This window comes from Corvus cornix, chromosome 10, assembly GCF_000738735.6.
Source record: "Corvus cornix cornix isolate S_Up_H32 chromosome 10, ASM73873v5, whole genome shotgun sequence".
Lineage (NCBI taxonomy): Eukaryota > Metazoa > Chordata > Aves > Passeriformes > Corvidae > Corvus > Corvus cornix.
The window spans coordinates 2,399,549-2,419,195 of record NC_046340.1 but is presented as its reverse complement, the minus strand read 5'-3'; the positions used below and the strand labels follow the sequence as shown (position 1 = coordinate 2,419,195).

Here is a 19,647-nt window from a genome sequence, read left to right as displayed (position 1 = left end):
CCTTGTGTAGTCGTGCCAGAAATTCTCCATTGCCCCATGGAATATCCTGCCTAAACTGATTCTAGAGTGGATTAGTCTTTTCTCAAATATGTGTTATGCTGTGGGATCAAAGTCAACCTCTAATTGGGAGTTACATCCAGAGTTTTCTCACTAGCCTTCAGCTGATGAGTTCTGGTTTCTAGCATGTTATTGTTACTGGTCCCTAACTGCAAAGTTTTGAATGTTGGTGATTATATTTCATCTTACTTTTCTTGTTCATGTTGTCGAGATTAATTTAGCCTTGCCTGATTCTCTGTATTGGTAATAGCTTCCAGCTTAGTGTTGTCCACAGTTTTTGATTCCATTCATTTTTTACTTCTGCATTACAATGAATATTTTATAGGACCAGTCCCAAGACTGATCCTTGAAAGCATTTCTAATATTCTCACTTCATCATGATAATTCTCTTTTTTAATATATCCTACTGTAACCTCTTCTTCATCCAGCTCTGGAACCACCTTAAAATTCTTAAATTCCTTTCTATTATCTCCTGCTTACGTAGTAATTTTATTTGGGTTCTGTATTCTCTACTTAAACCTAAATAGCTTAAGTCATCTGTGTTATCCCAGCCTAAACTATCCATTATCTTTATTAAAAAAAAAAAAAGTTGATCTTTCTTAGATACAAATCACACTGTAATTCATCCCATTTTCCCATTTGCTTCTTTGGCTTTAATCATCCCTGTCCCACTCCAGTGTTCGCTTGTAGCTGATGGCATCTCTTCTCCCAGTCCATCTGTGAGTTTCCAGACGCTTCCCAGCCCACCCTGTTGCAGGCCACATCCATGCTCCATCACAGCTGTTTCCCATTCTCCCATAATGTTCCACCTGGCCCTCTCTCAATTTTTCTGAACTCCGGTGAAGCTTCCCACATGGTCTGTTTTATTCTGCAAGTCTCCCTTCTTTTCCTAGCACTTTTGCTGTTCCCAGCTGCTGCGCTGACCCTCTGAGTCTTCCCAACTTCTCTCAACACTTTCTGAGGCCTCTCTGACTTAGCCAATTGTTCCCGTCTGCTCTCTGGGTCTCTCCTGGTCTTCACCTGCTATTCATGGCCCATTGCCACCTTCTTGCAACTTCTCTCTAATGACCACAGTTCTTCCAAAGATTTCCTCAGGGTTCTTGAAATTTAGCACTAGCAATCCTATTTAAATTTTTCATCTCTGAAGCAAGTGTAGACTTACATTAGCCTTGTTAACCATAACATCTAAGCCAGTTCAGAGCCAGCCTGGAAAAAATGATGACTTAAAGACCAGGATGATCAGCAAACCTTTTCAAACCAATCCTCTCCTTGTTTCTTTCATGGCTGTGGGGGCTGCTGTGCAGGGACTGAGAGACTTCATAGACCTAGTCCACAATAAAGGCAGGATGAAAGTGTGATCCCCAGCTTTATTTTGAACTGTGGTGTGGCTCTCACATACATATGAATATGTGAGGAAAGGAAGTACAAACTCTTGTGCAAACCTGTTGTCTACAAAAAGAATCCAGTATTCATATTCCACACATACCACATCCCCCTGCCCTATTTGTCTCTTCTGAAATGTGGCTGTTGGGAGGGAAATTCAGTCTTGACTTCTATTCCAGAAATGTTTCATTTCTTAAAAAGTTCTTTATTTTCATTGTAGATATTGATGAATGTGCACTGAACATGCTGCTTTGTGACAATGGGCAATGCAGAAATACCCCTGGAAGTTTCACCTGCACCTGTCCAAAAGGATTTGTATACACTCCTGATCTAAAGACATGTGAAGGTAATTGGTAACACACCATTTAATCCTAGTTTTATTCATTTGGGTTGTTCTCAGATTGTGCCAGAAATACTTTGAACCTTGATGGGGATATAATGTGTAAAACTAAAAAAATCACCATAAATAAATTCTATGGGGAAATAGGAGAATGAGAAGAGACAAGGCCAAAATGAAGCCATTAGATAACCTCATGGAATAGCCTGTATTTACTCTCCCTATATACTACTATCAGTGAGCCCGCACTGTGCCAAGGGTGAGAAAAACCCAAGCTTTACAAATCTGTTTTTTGAGGAACAGAGCCAAAGGGCTCCTAGTTTGAACCCTTTTTGAGCCATAGACAGTTCTAATGTGTTAGTGTGTCTTTGGGACACGTGCACGTTAGTCTGTTGTGAAGAGTTTCATAACAGAAAAGGGGAATATCAGGAAGATTGGTTATGAGGAAAGCTTCATCCCCTTTTTCCTAAATTGAAAAGAGCCATATGTATTTTTGTTAATGTTTTCTGGCACTAGCAGCAGTGTGTTTCTTTTCTAGATATTGATGAATGTGAATCTAACCCCTGTGTTAATGGAGTGTGCAAAAACACACCAGGCTCTTTCGTTTGTGAATGTTCTCCCGAAAGTACTTTGGATCCAACCAGAACCATCTGCATAGGTATTTATTCTTCTGAAGATTTTATGTTTGCTGGTTAGAAATGTCCAGTTCCATGCGAACATTGTACACCACCAGCTTTAGAAAATACTTTAAAATAACTTGTGTAGATAAATACAGTGGAAAACGTAACAGAAACAATGTTAAGAAAGTGCTTGTTTTCACCATTCCCCTGGGTGCATGAAGTGCACTTGGGAGCTTAGTGTGCTTCCATGCCAGATTTGAAAGAGGTGAAAATTTTTTCTGAGCAACGCAGAAGGGTTAAGACTAGTACTTCAGGTCTGTGCTCACCTCCTTAATTTCTCCTATAATAAGGTGAGCATGTTCTAATTAGGATCTGCTCTCTGGAAGGAATTTTCTATTTGAGATGGAGCATGAATAAGTTATGCACAGTCGAGACCAGCTCAAGAGCATCCACAGACAATGCTGTGATTCAGATACTCTGTGGGCTCGTCATTTCCTTTCTTGCCTGTTCTGTTGGGACAGTAATTTATAGCTCTTGTCTAGTCAGTGAGGAAAGCTGTAGGACTACAGCTGTCTGATCCTTAGCTATCTTCTGCCACTCCGTGTATGGGAAAATTACCCAGACTGGGGGATCTAGCAAAACAATGGAAGATGTAGCAAGGGTTCATGTCTACTCTGTTCTTCTGCATGTGCCCCTAATCTGAGTCATAATAAATACAGGGACTCACATCTTGAGTGTTATTGATATGCTGCCTGTTAAAGACAATAAGCATAAACTAGGATATGCAAGAGCTCTGTGCTGGGATGATTTTAGGCTATAGTCCATCATAGAGAAGGTTAAATTAAGAGATTTTAAAATAAATTTAGTTCTGATGTAGTAAATTATAGTGAAAGGATGATTCTTTTTCATGGTTAAATTCACATGTGTTTGTAAATACAGTAATGCATAATGCTAGAGAATCTGCATGACAATACATCGGTTTTTTTCCAAACAGAAACTGTCAAGGGTACCTGTTGGCAGAACATAGTGAATGGAAGGTGTGAAATAAATATCAATGGAGCAACTCTGAAGTCCCAGTGCTGTTCCTCACTAGGTGCTGCTTGGGGAAGCCCGTGTACACCATGTGAACGAGGTAATGCTCTTCATTTTCCTCAGGGGCCTGGGGCTTTTCCTCCTCTGAGGTTGGTCCAGATTATTGTCAGAGAAGTTGGGCACAGGGTAGACAAATAACTTCAGTTGTTCTGTTATCAAGCCGTCACTCCTTATTCAGTCCCAAAAAAGAGAAGTCTTAGTATTTGAGAGGTAGCATGCAGCTATAGAAGATTCTAAATGGATTTTACAGTAAATACTTTACAAGTTTAAGCACTGAAGGGAAGGGACCACACCTACAGTCTGTAACTTGCAGCCTTACTTTAGCACAGTTTGTCATAATTAGTGATCTGGAGTTCCTAATGATGTAGCAATAAATGCATGTTCCCCAGAGATCCCAAGGAAATGTTCACAACAAATGGATCTTTGGTGTGGTAATGGAGGGAGGAGAGGGAGTAGCCCTTTTTATTGTACTCTGTAGATTAACTGATGACCTGGAGACTCATAGAGTTGATCAAGAAATGGGTTGAGGTCGCTGCATATTCATTTGATAATTTTACTGGACTGTGGGATGAGCTGGGAACCCAGGGATGAGCTGATGAGTGCAGAAATGTGTGTGGGTTGTTATTTCTATATCTTGAAAGCTGCTAGTTTGCTCAAATCTTTAGTTAATTTCATTCTGTATATCTTAACAGGATTCATCCTCATTCATCCATGGCAAATAGGGTTGTAATGTGCTGTGATCAAGTGAAATGAATTAATTGGTTTGAATGAAGCAGCAATCATAACCACTTTTGGTTTAGCTAGCTGAGACACATGGGAAGCAAAAGAGGATAAAGGCTGACACTCTATATAGTTTATGTAGTTGCCCCATCTTCTCTCTTTATTATTTCAGAAACTACTGGGATACTGTCTAAGCACTCAGACTTCTCATAGCAATAAACTAGATAATGTTTCACATGATCAGTTTTGCACAATAAATTAATGTTGAGTTTTGGACTCTAGTGTTCTGAAACTTCATTTTTGTTTGTTTTACAGACCCAATATGTCAAAAGGGATATTCAAGAATAAGAGGAACATTGTGTGAAGGTATTTATTGTTGCCTTAATATAAATCAGAGCTTGAATGAAAAAATGCCAGTGTTTTGATTTAAGTGGTTAATTTAGCATAGAAGAACACTGTGCCAAGTTCTTACCTCGTGTTGTTCCATTGACTTCATTAGAGTTATGTCAGGGATGAATTTGGTTTCAGTTTGTTTAACATTCCTGCCTACTCACAGTTTATCTCAAAGTACACACTTGCAAATATAATGTCTACCAGTATAAGGAGGTGTTTTTTTCTCTTCAAATACTGTTAACTGAGTAACCTGTTTTTACAAAGTATGTGTCTTATGCCTACTACAAAACATGGCATAATACAGTGGTATGATAAGCCATCACTATGCTTTAGAAAAAGAATGTTCAAAGACTGTAGTTCACATTAGGTTTTTTTTTTTCCCCTAACCTTGACTTTCTCCCATACAACATTATATGAAACTTATACATTCCAAAACATATTTTCACTGTCCTATTAAAAGAAAAAAAAAAAAAGCATCAGGACACAGTTATACTTTGGTTAAAGAAAAGGTTAAAGATATTTTAGATGTGTAGTTTTTTTGCTTGGTATGAGATGACTCTATACTATTCTGTGAGAATTGAAGGTCCCACCCTATTTCATCTCTGTTTGAATTGATTTGAACCCCTGGAAAAGTACTGCATATTTACATAATATGCCGAAGCTCAGAGTCTCAAACTGCTGTGGGTCATCCTGACTGACAACATCTGACATGACACTCCAGTTAAAATATTTTTTAAAAATTACTCCCATATGTAGCTTCCATAAAGAAACATTGTTTTTTTCCCTTAAAAAAAAAAAAGAAAAGAGGAACACCCTCACACATACTCTTTGCTTTCCAAATGATGACTGAATATCTTGGCATGTCTGTGCTGCAGACCCACTGTACATAACTTATCTGACCTCAGCAACACTTTGTGGAGTGTGTAAGTGAAAGGAAAGAAGAAAAAAGTGGGCCCACCTATCTCTCTTCACAAGGAAAGTCTTAGAACATTTTCAACACTGCTGGGATGGAAAGTTTATCCTTCCAAGATACAGACATAACTGTTTTCAACATTTCTTTTACCAGCACATCGGATTACATCTCTTACGTGCTTTAATCTTTCTCATTTCAATGGGACATGGATAGCCCCAGGTTTTTCAGAGTAGTTTCCCTTCCTTGTAACATTGTGAAGCCTTACTTGGTTTTCAACCAATGTAAGCATTTTTCATGACAGGGAAAGGTCTCTAGGAAATTTACTGGCAAGTTAGAGACAGGAGTAAGTTTAGTTCCCAAAAGGTGATAGTCAGTTCTCCCATACGCAGCCCATGTAAAATGAGTAATAGATCTTGTGCAAGGAAATAAGCAAACTGAATTGGCAGCATTCCTCTCGTTTACGGGTGAGCCCTGGAGTTGTCAGCTGCAATATTGCTCACAGGCCGTGAAGAGTGTTTCAGTGGTTTCTAATAATCCACTGGCTTTACTTCATACCTTCCAGTCAATTTACAGTATCTGTTCAAGGGCAGAGGCCACTGATTTGCCCCCCAGCATTTATCCTCCATCGTGCTCCGTGAGGTTTAAGAGATGCAGAGCCTCTTTGCACCAGGAGTTTTGTCTGGAGGCCTAACCAGCCCAACCTTCCCCCTTCTTGGTTACTCTATACATGAGTATTCATCTACAGTTTGCCAGTCATTCTTTTTCCATTTCTTGTTCTTATCCTCTCTTGTCATAAAAATTGTCACTCTTCATCTTGGAGCCATGTTTATGCTGGAGCCTTCTTCCCAAGGCAGTTGCCACAAAGGACTTGGGTGGGAGGACCTCACACTTAGATTACTAAACATTTATTGGAGCTCAAGCCAAGCTAATGCATATAATCAAAATATCCTTACCCAAAAGTGCTAAATTTGCCTCTTAAGTATAGAAATACAGTTTTTACTTAACGAAGTTAAACTCTGTGTGTAGTTGTAAGGAGGTTATTTTAATATACATACAGTTGCTAGTTGCTGACAAGGCCATAGGGCCAGATTTCAAATGGTGTTGTAGTTTCCAGACATGCAGATAGAAGAAAATTCTCAAAAATCTTTTAAAAATACTGACTCTAGTTGGAATAATGCATGTCATTTTGTACTTATCTTGGTCTTTCTTTGCCCATTTGCTTCAAATATCTGGCCCACAGTGAGTATGAAAATGGATATAGTTTTTAAACTCCCCTCCCTTTCCTGTTGCTTTTGAGTTTGATTTCAGTATATGTAGAAATGGCAAATAGCAACATGTATGATTTCTGATCATCAGCAGTTTTCTGTAATTAATTGCTTCTGGCTGACTTGCTTAGGGAACTGTAAATGTTTTGAATTTTTTCAGGCCATGTAAACTGCTGCGGTTTTTTATTTTATCCTAAAAACATTAGAATATTATTATTTTCTGTATTTTTGCTAATTTGCTCATGTTTAGCATGCTAGTGATTACTCTTACTCACTTCTTTTTTTGTTTTAATAGATGTTAATGAATGTGAGGTGTTTCCTGGGGTCTGTACAAATGGGCAGTGTGTCAATACCTTGGGATCATTTGTTTGCCAGTGCCCCAGTGGAATGACTTTAGATGCTTCTGGACGAACTTGTCTTGGTAGGTATTAATTCCGTGTCTGCTAGGGAAGAGCAGATCTATGCAGTGACCAGTGGTTGCACTGCATGTTTTCTAACAAGTATGGAGAAGTATTTTTGCCCATTTTTCAAATGGAATTAGTCAGGGACATGAACTTAGTTCAATTGGAATAGGAGCAGATTCCAGTAGTAGTAGCTAAAGCCCGTTACCATCTGCTAGCTGGTGAGTAGCATTGATTCCAGATTGTTCATCTGACAAATCCCTGCAGATCATGTGTGCTCTTAGCACTCTTCATCTGCAGCCCTGCTGAAACCACCTTCCACAAAGGCTGAACAGTGGAGGACACACCATTGTGGCCCTGGACTTGGCCACGCCATGCACCTTGATGGAGGGTGCAACAAAATATCCAAGTTTTGTATGCTGCCCACCCACAGCACCTTTGTCCATTTATGACAATAAATGCCCAAGATTTGTCTCTGAACAAGGCATAGCTGGTAGTAACTAAAAGGCCTTATGTAAGTATGGCAAGCTGGAATGTTTAAAATCCTTTTCTGATCCAAAATTTACTTCAGGTGTTGAGCACCATTTTTCAGAGTGGTGCTTTAGACTTACTTCAACTGTTAATGTCTGAGTTTAGCATTAATATTTTGCTGTTAGGAATTATGCAGTGAGCTTGGGATGGTCCTCCGAGTCCACAAAAACACGGAGCAAACTGTCCTGTGAAGGGATTTGGGAAAAAAAATCCACTGCAGTGAACTAAATTTTCTCTTTCTTTCTCCACATGTTGTTGAATTGCCCAACAGATATTCGCTTGGAGAGTTGCTACCTGCAGCACGAGGACGAGCAGTGCACCGCCCAGATCCCGGGCCGGCACCGCATGGACGCCTGCTGCTGCTCTGTGGGGGCAGCCTGGGGCTACGAGTGTGAGGAGTGTCCTCTCAGGGGAACTCCTGAGTTTGAAGCTCTTTGCCCAAGGGGACCTGGGTTCTCTACGAAGATAGAGATAAGTGGGAAGCCCTTCTCTAAAGGTATGTGATCCATTTGTGGTTAATTGCCAGCAAATCCTGAAGGCTTTTACTCTTCCATCAGACAACTCCTATGGGTTTGAAAATTTCAGTGATAGGCACTTCACTCACCCTAAGGCACATTTGAAAATCCAATTAGATTTCATGGCAACTAAAGCCCAAATAAAATACAAGAGAATTTAGTTCATGTTACAGACCATTAAATACCATATAATTCTGCAGCCTCGAAACAAAGGATTTGTGTCTCTCACTAGAGAGGTTAAATTGTGCCTGACTTTGCCTCCTGGCATCTCACAGTACAAGAACTGGAACAAACTGGGCAGTCAGCTTTGGATGCATTGAAAGAGCAGTCCTTACTTGTGAAGGGTGCAACAAATGTAATTCTGCTGTGGAACAACCAAGAAATGGTGAATAATTTTGGGAATTTCTTGTGAAGCTACTTGGAGAAGCAGAGGAAATAGCTTCCAGGATGACGGCTCAAATCAGAGAATTTTATTTACTGTAAACCAAGTCATGTTATGACTCTTGTTGGTAAACTTCCAGCATTAAGTGGGAATCACACAGTGACGCCCTAGCACCATGTGTTGAAAGCTGTCTTTCCAGGGTTACCAGTGGGGTTAAGCTGGACAATGTCAAAAGCTACCCAAAAAGTAAACATTATGAAGTCTGAAATGAGGGGAAAACAGATATGAATGACTGTTGCTGTTGTTAGTTTCAGCCTTGGTTTTATAAACAGTTACTAAGCCATTATTATCCATAAAAAAAGTGGCATGTGCTTTTATTTATGCTCATTATGTTTTCTGTGACTCATGGAAGTCACATTTTTCTCAGAAATCAGAAGACAGAGTGATTCTTTTCGAAGCTGTCTTTGCCTTGATCCTCTGTCCACTGAAATCTTACTGAGCTGCAAATCACATCCTGCAGGACAAAGGGGAGACTAATACTAACTTTGTGAAAGAAAGTGTTCTTGGCAATTCCAGCACAGAGTGCCTACACTATTAGGTAGGGGGAAGTCAGTATCAGTTTGTGTAGTGTGGACTAATTTTCCCAAAAGGAGGGGTCACTGTCATGAAAAAAGATGAGCTCTGATGTCAGCATTGCTCTTTTGTGCACTGTTTTTGTATGAAATGATAACATCATATGTCCATACAATCTCATTTTCAGACATCAATGAATGCAAAATGTTCCCCAGCCTTTGTACCCATGGAAAATGCAGAAATACCATTGGCAGTTTTAAGTGTAGATGTGACAGTGGATTTGCCCTTGATTCTGAAGAGAGGAACTGCACAGGTAAACTTCCTGGATGTCTCTCTCATGGTTTTGAATTGAAAAGGACAAACTGAACTCCCTTGAAAATCCTGTGAATGTGTTTTGTGTTACAGATATCGATGAATGCCGCATCTCTCCTGACCTTTGTGGCCAAGGCATCTGTGTCAACACTCCTGGAGACTTTGAGTGTGAATGTTTTGAAGGCTATGAAAGTGGATTTATGATGATGAAAAACTGCATGGGTATGTTTTTTATAGACCTTAGATATGCCGTAGTATGCTATGTGCTAGTATGCTAGGCATGATTTATTTGGGGGGTTTTTGAAGGTTTGATTGTGCCTGAGTTTAGGCCTCTCTCATTTTTAGAGCCTTATTAAAGCTAAATTTAAATGTGAATTTGCTGCTTCCGCAGGTTGCCAAAGCATATATAAGCAAGGGACAGGATTTTGGGATGTTAAGTTTATCCCCACAATCCCCTTTTTGCTAAGTGGGACACCACCCTGAACCTTGAACTTAAGGTAAATTAAGATTTAGAAGAAGCCTTCTTGAATTAATTTTCTTTTTCTAACTGCACTGTGGTGCAAGGGATGGCTGGCTCTAGGACAGGCTGCAGGGTTGATTGACCAAGGCAGATGGTGCTGTGATGGGCTGTGGTGAGGGATGTGCTGGCCCTGCCATGATGTGCCTCCCCTTCTCCCCACAGACATCGACGAGTGTCAGCGCAACCCCCTTCTCTGCCGAGGTGGCACCTGCATCAACACAGAGGGAAGTTTTCGGTGTGATTGTCCTCCAGGCCACCAGATATCACCAAATATCTCTGCATGTGTAGGTGAGACATGCAGGCAAAATCAAGATTGTGCACAGCATTTTGTACCACTCTTGTGTTGTGCATTTACAGCGTTTGCTGTAGTATCATTTTGGTCTGAAATGTGTTCCTCTTCTTCCTCTGCAACAGACATTAATGAATGTGAGCTGAGCACCAACCTGTGCCGAAATGGCCGTTGTGTCAACCTGATTGGAAAGTATCAGTGTGCTTGCAACCCTGGCTATCAGTCCACACAAGACAAGCTATACTGTGTCGGTAAGGACAAAATCTGCACTGGAGCTCTAGCAAACAGGGAAGATAAAACACATGTAATTGTTTCAGTCTGGTAGTTATATAGTCATTTTTAACCATGATTCAAAAAGTCTATTACAGTTTGTCAAAACAGTATGCAAAACCTCCAAAACATGCACATCCATTTTTGAGAGAAATGAGTGAAGTTATAGTACTGCACTTAGCTGAGTAACAGATTATTTTCTCTAGTAAATCAATCATGATGCATAAAATCATGTACTATTTTAAATGCCCCAAGACTTCAGACTTTGATGATTAAGAGGGAGTAACTTGTTAGATTAGTTACATATTTAATTAAAAATCATCATTCCTGCTGGACCATGAAATAGAATCATGTGGTTCAATTGCATACATTCCTTCTACTGTGCCATGGAAATACATGAAAAATCCAGTGGCTTTAATTCTGCCAAGTAGTTTTTTACCTTGATCCTTAAAAAAACTTTGTTGTCCTAATGATACTGTGGTAACTCAACAGTGCTATTTCTATATGTAGAAGGAGAAGCACAGAAGTATTTGTATATGCAGTCAGGTACCATCTCTTTCCATCCCTGGTTTGCCTGACGTCCATCCCAGTGCCTACCTTTGCAAACACTTGAATGTTAGTGTGCAGATGCCAAGTGTAGGTTCTGGATTGATGCTGTACTGGAAAGCTGACTCAAAGTATGTCCTTGAAATGTGCTTTAAAGTAAAAGGTATTGTCGGTTTTAACTGTAATTTTCTCCTTTTTAGATATCGATGAGTGCAGTATAATGAATGGTGGCTGTGAGAACTTCTGCACAAACTCAGAGGGCAGCTATGAATGTAGCTGTAAACAAGGCTTTGCACTCATGCCAGACCACAGGACATGCACTGGTAAGGGAGAGTTCGGGAACTTTTCTGCTTGAAGGGTTTATTTCAATAGTTTAAAAATGGACCTTTTTAAGATTAAAGCTATTGTAACAAATACACTGTTACAAAAAGAAAATAAATGGAAAATGAAGTTCTTTTTCTGAAGTAAGTATCTCCAAATTGGGCAACTGCAGAAAGAAGTGCTTTGAAGGGAATTGATTCTTCGTAATTTCAGAAAGTGTACAAGCTGATTCTGATTTTAATAACAAAAAACCTGTAATTTTTTCAGTACGAGTTGAATTTTCCCCCTTAAGGTATTATATTAGATCCAAATCCAAAACATGTTGAACACCATTAAAAAAATTACCATGAACAGAAGCCAAAATGCTGTGCATGTGTATTGTATGGTTATGTTGGAGAGGATAGACAGAGGTGCTAGAAAAGAAGCTGATTGCTCTGTTCTGTGGTTGTGTGGTATCTGCTCTTAAGCAAGCAAGAAAATTCCTATTTTTAATTCTTTGTTTAGTCAAATGCAAGTATGCTGCATTACTTCAGAGCTGAAAGACTTGCAGAGAAATTGAAATCTGAACAGTACAAATCTTTCTTAGGAAACAGGTCTTTTGCACTCTTAAAAGGGTTTGTGAGAAAATTTTCAGAGCTCTCTTGTGGCCGGGTGTTCTCCTTTGGGAGTCTGGGAGTCATAATCGCAGGAAGTGAATTGCACTTGGTGATTTCCACATAGGTTACTGGAAAGATAATTCTACCCTCCTTTTCTCTTACTTTTTGCTTCACAGCCACTGGCCTGATGAGGCATGTGAATATTTGCCAGCTGTTCACCAATTCCATCCAAGAGCTCCTTGAGGAGCATGAGAACTATAACAGGGTTAATCCCTTGGAATAGAATTGCCTTTACAGTTGAACAAATGGAGAGTTTTCTATACTGAATTAACAGAGTGCTCACATTTAGAATTTGTAAATATTTATAGACCTCAAACCAGGGTCTCAATTACCCTGAGGCCACTCACTACCATTCCAGAAGAGAAAAGAGCCCTAAAGCACAGTAAAATGTAGTTTTCCCCCACATTGTAGCTTGCTCTGTCAGAAAGATGTAAAGTAGCCGGCCTTCAGCAAGTATCAGACCCTCATTCAAAGAAAGAATTCAACTAGAAAAAGTGCAGATTTGATTGACCCCGAAAACCTAAAATATTTAGATTAGAAGTAGTTTGCTTTAGCTCAAGTTTCTAGAAAAGGCAAGCTTTTTCAAAACCTTGCCCAAACATTGGTGTTCGGGGCACTTTTTCAGTGCAAAAATAAAACCAGTTGATCGAAATTGTGCCTCAGCCAGAATCTAAACCCAGTGAGAGCTTTAGAGTGACATGAGAGGGAAGGGAGCAGAGGGGGAGCAGGGTCTCTGAGCCACTGTTTTGTTTTCATCTTCTTGACTTGACTGGGGACCAAATGACCCAAGTGTGCCCTTGGACAGTCTTTGGGATCTCAAGTCCCATGGCTAGAAGCAGTTCTGTGCTTTACTCCCCCTTGTCCTTAGCCACCCAAACACATCTCTAAACCCAGAACCAGAACTGATGATTTAGAGCACCTTCCTGCATATTAAACTGAAATCTTTGGAATAGGAAACTCTCACCTTTCCATTCTCAGAGTCAAAACAGAAGTGTCTGCCTTTGCTGTGGGGAGGGGACGGATTCTCTGTGGTTTGTTCACACATTAGCTTGACCCTAAACATGTCCATAGAAGTTTGTTGTCAGATGTTACCTTAGTTGAGAATTTCTGCATCTCTATATCCAGCTTTGACTTGAAAAATAGAATTTCCTTCACAGGCCAGCTGTAATAACTATTAGCTATTCATTTTCATACTCTCCTCTAATAAGGACTTGAGTGCAATAGCCACACATAAAAAGGTTTAAATAGCAGAAACACCACACATCTTTGGATATCAAGTCAAATCTAAGAAAATATCCAGAGATTTGAGGAGTCACCTTCACTACCCTATTAGTCTTGAAGACGCTGCTTTCTTCCCTTGGAAAGATGTTATTTACATATGTAGTAATCTGTTGAATATTCAAAATCCACATGCTAAAGTTTTGCCTCTGCCCAAACCAATAAGAATTTAAAAAAATTAATGACATTTCCTTTTCGTTGTACTAGATACCTGGTTTTACACTGTTAGGTGTTTGTGCATGGTACAAGATATAATAGGACTGTGACCTGCAGTTGTGAAACACCTATTTCACATTTTCAGTTTTCTCTCTGTGTGAATGTGTCTTTTATCTTTAGCATCACACAAAGCTGGAAGCCATCACAGAATATATTTTCTGATAATTGAGCTGGTAAGAATGCTGTGCAGTTCAGTAGTAGGTCAGGTTTGAATTGGTGAGGTTATGCATAAATAATCAGCTCAATTAGGAGAAACAACAGGTTCTTTGTCAGCTGATTTTCCCCCAACTGTGAAATCGGTACAGTGACAGGTTCGTAAATAAAGTTCTTTATTTCTGTCATTATTATTCCCATTTCTAGAGCTTAATTTTGCATGTTAATTCAAATTCCATTCCAAATTAACATTTTCAGGCTAATGTCCGTGCCAACATTATTTGCTTGTTAAGATAAACAGGGACTGGTCAGTCTTCTTCCTTGCAGAAGTTGTGTATCCACACAAGCACTAGCTGCTAGAAATACAGCAGAATAATGAACATAATATTTTAAATTAATGTGAGTTCATTTTTTGCAGCTGCATAATTACTGCAATCCACAATAGGCTGCACTGATAATGAGTTACAACCTTTCTCTTGGAGAGGATTCCTGAATCTTGTCCTTTTTGTGCTGATTTTTTTCCCATGGTATCACTAGGCAGAGTTTCTGATTTTTGCTCTTGCTGGTCTTTGTTGGTGCTGACACAGGAAGATTTTAGGGATTTTTACAGGGAACACTAACATAATTCCAGGGGCTCTGAAAGATTCCAGAATTTAGCATGGTTGCCTTAATATAATAAAGTATCTGCTTCTGGAGCTTGGCTCTAATCAGTGATGGCAATTTTATCAATTGAGAAAACAACTTTTCATCCTAGAGGATGTAACTGTATGGCTGGCCAGTCAGCTGAAATGCTAAAAAAGACCATAAAAATCTCCTAGTGGAATAAATGTGTGTATTGTAATTATTCCCATCATGAGCTGAGCTGTTTCCAGTTTGTCACCACCCTTGAGATCATCTGTAGAGGTATTTTGCATGTATGATGGCTTTTTTAAGCTCTGTCAAGTTTGATATTTTTTTCACTGAATTTGACTTCAGAGCGTCCATTGATTTCAACAATGATGGATTGTATCCAAGAATCCCCAATTATATGTGGCCTTGTGGTGTGACAAAGGTTCCGTTGGGGTTCTTTTCTCTGAAGGAAAAGTTGGTTCCTGTTCCCACTTGAGTCAGAAGGGAATGTTTTGCCACTGACTGTAGCCAGAGACAAGGAGTTTACTCATCAGGACAATTTTGCAATGTACTGCTCAGTTATTTGCAAGGATTCAATCTTCACCATGTTTATCAGAGCATTAAAATGCTTACTTGCCATGATGATGGTTCACTGCATTGCATAAAGGTAACATATTTTAAACCTGATTTTCCCCTGTAGATATTGATGAATGTGAAGACAATCCTAACATCTGTGATGGAGGCCAGTGTACAAACATCCCAGGAGAATACAGGTGTCTTTGCTATGATGGATTCATGGCATCTGAAGACATGAAGACTTGCATAGGTAAGTGAAAGGCACTCTTTCCAAATAGACAGACAATGATATTTAAAGATTATTGCTCTTATATCCTAATTTTGGTCACCTGACCGTATAGAACCAGCCCTACTGCACAAATGGGAATGCAGTCTCTGTATATCCCTGTAGATTGGGGGGCAAACATGATCATCTATAGCATTGCATCTTTGGGTTCTCTTCCAGTGAGGTTTTTATGCAGCTCAGATAAAAGAGTGCCTGCAGAAAGGAAGTGGATGATGCTATGGAAAATTTCTGGGGAGATAAATCCCCAGTGCTGATTTAAACTTATCTGTAGGACAAAACTGTGTGGAAGTGTTGTACCTTGGTAGAGCAGAGGCCTGAAACAGCATATCTCCAAACCCACATTTTCACATTTTAATGTAAAGTCTTGAGAGTGTCATTTCTCTTTGGGGAGAAATGTCTGACAAAACTAGACAAGGCATGCGTGCATTTCTAAATGTGTACACACACATATGCATACATGTAGAAATTATCAATAATCATAGTCATTCTTTGGGTAATGAACTGCACCTTAGTGTCTATTTTTTAAGAAAAGCTGGCATTAAAGGTATGTTAATGCAGATATAGTAATATAGCACTGTTACCCCAGATCTCAAAATGTATGCTAGGTAAGGAATAACTACCATGAGCAGTTTTTTCTTCACATATGTAGACTTTTTTTGTATCAAAATTCATATCTAAAGAGATTTTTCTAGTTACTTTCTAAGAATTGTATTTAATAAATCTTAATTCATGGGGTTTTTTAGATGTTAATGAGTGTGATCTGCATCCAAACATCTGTCTGAGTGGAACCTGTGAGAATACAAAAGGCTCCTTTATCTGTCACTGTGATATGGGATATTCAGGCAAGAAAGGCACAACTGGTTGCACAGGTAAGTTTTAAAGTGTAATTACTAATTTTTAGTTAAACTCATGAGTCTGCTTTTCTGGTGTTTAGAACCTCCTCTCACTGTGCTATTTTTCACTTATTCTGCTCTTATTCTACCTCTTATCCAAAGTTGTTGAGCTCGTGTTCTGCTGAATTTCAGTGCTATAGCATTCAGCCTGATGCTGCTTCTGCTGAAATGAGTGGAGCAAAGATTGGGATCAAAACTGGGTGTATTACTGCACAGTTGTTCATCTAAGAGAACACCAAATGCCATTATCCATAACTTGACAACCTCCTGAGGATCTGAGTGCATTTGGATTAGTTAATTGTATACTATGCAAGCACGTAACAGGTATCTCTTCAAAGTGTTATTTGGCAGACACAGATGGCTTGAAATGTGTGCTAAAATATATTTTCAAGTGTCAACAATACAGTTACACAACTACATTCTATCAGCAAAGTCAGAATTTGCTTTATTTCGTGTATTGCCAGCAAACAGAAATGAGATTCAAATATACAGGCTCTGAGGGCATGATATTAATAATCCAAGTGCTCATGTCTCAAGCCAAGGTGTTGAGAGTCTTAGGCTTTGCCCAAATATGAATGCAAACATATGTTTAATATAATTTTTAATGTAGACTTAGGGTAAACACATTTCTGGCAATGTCTTTGAGACACACTTTTATTCTTAGTCTGCTTTTATTATAGAGATTTAATAATGTATTTTTTTAAGTGCCCCAAATATATGAAGCTGGTTTTTTAGAGCTCTTACAGAAAAATCTGAGAGCTGGAGTTGTATTTTGCATATTGGACTATGGATGAATAATTGTGCATTAGTAACAGCTGCCTTTGACTTACATATGAACTGATCTAAATCCAAGAAATCCCCAATTGTACCCTGTAGACCAACATTTCAGTGTTCTTTGTTTCTGTGCTAAATTATGTGAAGATCTTCAGCACTCTAGACCTGAAAACCCTCACGCTGATCAGTTACACATGGTGCAGCTATCAGTCCCAGCCTGAGGAGTAGGCAGGGAAGATGAAGCAATGAGTTGAAGGCAAAAGACAGAGAAAGGTCATGGAGGCAGGGGAGGAATCTGAGCTATGGCTTCTGGAGAAGTGCCTGGAAATAGCCACCATTTTGGCATCACGTGATTCAAAGTAGTGGCAAATGTCCCAAGCAGTGTTTTTTGATTAAAGGGGAGGCCAGGAAATCCCTCTCTCCTGGTCCCAGCCAAGCCCTGACCTGTGGATGGACACTGTCTGTCATGAGGGCTCTTCCCACCTCCTTACACATTTTTACCTTTCCTGCTGCTTTTGTTTGCATGCCAATATTTCAGAGAGGGTGGCACTCACCAGGAAAAACACCAGAATACCTTAATTACAACAGGTATTATGAGGGTAATAATTTCAGTAATTTGAAAGAGCCCAGTGGTCTAAGACAAAATGGTGAAGTATCAGTTATGCTGATACAGCTGAGATGGGACCGTACTCAAATAATGAAAATTTTTGATTTCAATAAGAGAAGAGGAAGCAGAGCAGGAAATTTGTAGGCTGGTTTCATAATGAAAAAACTGTGTGGATAGAGATCCCATGGTGACTACATTGTGCAGGTTCTCACCTTTTGGTTTTTAAAATGTCTGATTTACTGCTAGAGAACACTGAATTCCCCATTTCTTGCTTGCACGGTGTTCGAGCAGAGTTGAAGTTCCCAGGCTCAGGTGCTGCAGACCATGAGAAGAGCATCCTTCAATACTTCTTCTGGAAGGACCTTGCTAACAGCACCTTGACCCCAGAATTCAATTCTTGTCTTAGAGACAGATCAAAAAGCATCCACAGTTTTTAGGAATTCCCGTGGGAAAAAAAATTACAAAAACGTGTGCAGCACTTTGAATGGGAGATCCTCTTTTTCTTGAGAACAATTAAATCATGTCCTTTGGGTTCCATTCCAGTTTTGTCCAAATATTTCAGCTCCCTTGTCATTACTGACTGTTTCCATTCTAACAAATAAACTTGTTTTTTTCCCCCCAATCATTTAACCGTATTCAGAATCCACCCACTGACTTACATTCCCATCCCACACAGATGTTAGTTCCCCTAATTCTTCCCTCTCCTTGGTTCTCAGTAAGAATGTGGACAGAGTTCAGTAACAAAAATACAATTTTTACAATACTGTGCAAAAACACAGGCTGTAGATGCAGGTTTCCAACATGAAGTGCTGTGAGTGGTTTAATTTCCATTCACAAGGCAAACTGTGATAATACTGGCTTAGAGCAGTTCATTTTGGACTTTCCTAGGCAGGCAATGGTACGCAGCCAGTAGAGAGAAGATTGCTGTGTTTTCCCCTACCCCAGTTCCACATCGCCCAGCTTTATGACAAACACCTTGTCTGTAGTTTTTCTGTCAATAAAGCGTACGTGTACTTGTGCAGAAATGAAATCCTGGTTTGGCACTTGTGTTTGTATTTTGTGATTCATCACCACTCTGGATTACTGCCTGTAAATCTGCAGTATTTCACTGTTGATGTAGAGCCTTGAACTTGCTCTGATATTTTCACAGAGAAACAAATTCTTCTCTGACTCTCTCCCATCCATCCTTGCCATTATGGCTGTGTGCACAGCCCCCGTGGTGGTTCCTGGTGGAGGGGGGCTTGCACAAGCTTGGGGTGCTCTTCACAGAATCACATTGAAAGAGGTGAACTTGGGCAGTAATTGCCCCACATGGCCAACAGATCAAAAATAAATGCGTTACAAGCCAGCTGGATTTCTGCACAGGGAGCTGGAGGGAGCTGGAAGGCTGAGACCAGGTCTGACTCTGCAAGGGCCATGCTGTTGCCATGTGGAGAAAGGCTAGTGGAAGGTATTCAGCTGCAGCCTCGGTGTGGGCTGGGAGCTTGGGGAGTTTGGTGTTGAACATCATCCAGCGATGACGGCGTTAGTGGACACGGGGGCAGTGAGTGCACTCTGCATACCTGCATGGCTGGCAAGAACGTGGTTCTAGAGAGGTCAGACGTCTGATACAGGGAAAGGAAGAGGTGAGCCTGTCCTTTGCCCTCAGAAACAGAGCCATAGTATTTTGTGACTTGTATAATGTGCTCTCCTTGCCGTTATTAATGGCTTCTGGCCATTAATAATACATTGTGTTTCAGGCTTGATGACACAAAAGAGTTCTGGTACCAGAGAAAGAGATGTTTGCCCTCATGAATCTGGGAGCTGGCTTTGTCAGGCCAAATACCAGAAGATAATGATGTTGAGATGCTGCCCACCGAAGGGGCGTATTACAGGAGGAGTGTACTGGCAGTAGGCATCTGTCCAGCAGTAACATGCTGTGCCCCAGTGTGCTATGATGTAAGGAGGGACAGCAGGCAAGAGCTGAACTGTCCCATGTGACACTCCAAGAGTACATTATACTGAATAAAATCTAAGAGTGATTCTAAAAGAGAAAACAATTTTACATCTAGGAAGATCCGAAGAGGGGAATTTTTCCATATATTTTTCTACTTGTGTGAGCACCAAGTTGAAATTCAGTCTTTTCCCTCTGAAAAGCCTTCGTTTTTCCTACCTGATTA

The 19,647-nt window shown here is 39.9% G+C and overlaps 1 protein-coding gene across 2 annotated transcripts in view; it reads left to right on the top strand.

The window, feature by feature from the left end:
* The window catches only part of FBN1 (fibrillin 1), a 145,040-nt gene that overhangs the window by 84,141 nt on the left and 41,252 nt on the right, over positions 1-19,647 (top strand). For both annotated transcript variants that reach the window (XR_005602806.1, XM_039557878.1), the window contains exons 20-32: positions 1,661-1,786; positions 2,316-2,435; positions 3,392-3,529; positions 4,525-4,575; positions 7,076-7,201; positions 7,984-8,208; positions 9,370-9,495; positions 9,588-9,716; positions 10,177-10,302; positions 10,429-10,554; positions 11,320-11,442; positions 15,053-15,178; positions 15,958-16,083. Coding sequence is in view for 1 of the 2 variants with exons in the window: in XM_039557878.1 (XP_039413812.1) it covers positions 1,661-1,786; positions 2,316-2,435; positions 3,392-3,529; positions 4,525-4,575; positions 7,076-7,201; positions 7,984-8,208; positions 9,370-9,495; positions 9,588-9,716; positions 10,177-10,302; positions 10,429-10,554; positions 11,320-11,442; positions 15,053-15,178; positions 15,958-16,083 (1,668 nt within the window). In the remaining variant the exon portion in view is untranslated. The remainder of the gene's footprint in view (positions 1-1,660; positions 1,787-2,315; positions 2,436-3,391; positions 3,530-4,524; positions 4,576-7,075; positions 7,202-7,983; positions 8,209-9,369; positions 9,496-9,587; positions 9,717-10,176; positions 10,303-10,428; positions 10,555-11,319; positions 11,443-15,052; positions 15,179-15,957; positions 16,084-19,647) is intronic.